General features: G+C 35.5%; 1 protein-coding gene across 1 annotated transcript; it reads right to left on the bottom strand.

Moving 5' to 3' along the window:
- Positions 1–85: 85 nt before the first annotated feature.
- LOC124890124 (acetyl-coenzyme A carboxylase carboxyl transferase subunit beta, chloroplastic-like) lies at positions 86–1035 on the bottom strand. The gene has a single exon (XM_047401985.1). It carries the CDS (start codon positions 1030–1032, stop codon positions 238–240), a length of 795 nt encoding a protein of 264 aa, XP_047257941.1. The 5' UTR covers positions 1033–1035; the 3' UTR covers positions 86–237.
- Between the last annotated feature and the right edge of the window lie 8 nt (positions 1036–1043).

Genomic DNA, 1043 nt, shown 5'->3' on the forward strand with positions numbered 1-1043 from the left:
TTTTACCTGCAAATGCAATGTAGGCATTGGGTTCGGCAATAATGATATCCCCCAACATACCAAAACTAGCTCTCACTTCACCAGTTGTCGGAGATGTAAGGATTGATACATAAAATAATTTTTTATTTAATTGATAATCATATAAAGTAGACGATATTTTAGCCATTTGCATCAAGCTCAAACTTCCTTCCTGCATGCGCCCTCCCCAGAAACACACACTATAATAAGAGGTAAAATTTAATTGGCAGCGTGTTCAATCAAACGGGTGATTTTCTCTCCGACTACGGATCCCGTACTACCCCCCATAAACAGAAAATCCATAACCCCAATTGCTACGGGAATGCCGTTTATTTGGCCTATGCCTGTTTGAACAGCCTCGGTTAATCCTGTCTTTCTTTGATAAGAATCAATACGATCTTTGTAAGGCTCCTCTTTCGAATGAAATTCAATGGGATCCAGAGAGACCATGTCTTCATCCATAGGATCCCAAGTACCCGGATCGACCGAAAGTTCAATTCTATCCGAACTACTCATTTTCAAATGATATCCACATTGTTCACAAATATTCATTTTTAATTTAAAAAATTTCTTATAATTTAATCCATAACAATTCTCGCTTTGAACCCACAAATGCCTGTATTTTTGAGTTACCTTGAGATCATTAGAACTTTCTCTTATAGTTAAATCACTGCCATTAGTTAAATCGCTACCAATAGTTAAATCACTGCCATTAGAACTTTCTCTTATAGTTAAATCACTGCCAATAGTTAAATTACTGCCAATAGTTAAATCACTGCCATTAGAACTTTCTCTTATAGTTAAATCACTGCCCTTTGTGCGAGTTTGTATACTCGAACCCTCGTTTTCACTACTATTTTTACTTTCACCACCACAAACGACCCTATAAATGTAACTGTCAGTGTAATTCTCACTACCACTTATAATGGAAGTATCTATACAGATTTGAGACTGAAGATAATTATCAATGCAACTATTAATGTGATTATTCCAACTATATTGAGTATCATACATGTAAGAATTAT

The sequence above is a fragment of the Capsicum annuum genome, unplaced genomic scaffold, assembly GCF_002878395.1.
Source record: "Capsicum annuum cultivar UCD-10X-F1 unplaced genomic scaffold, UCD10Xv1.1 ctg12253, whole genome shotgun sequence".
NCBI lineage: Eukaryota > Viridiplantae > Streptophyta > Magnoliopsida > Solanales > Solanaceae > Capsicum > Capsicum annuum.

What these genes read in the sequence shown, in the direction of transcription:
- LOC124890124 (XM_047401985.1), bottom strand. Translation starts at nt 1,032, where the DNA reads ATGTATGATACTCAATATAGTTGGAATAATCACATTAATAGTTGCATT.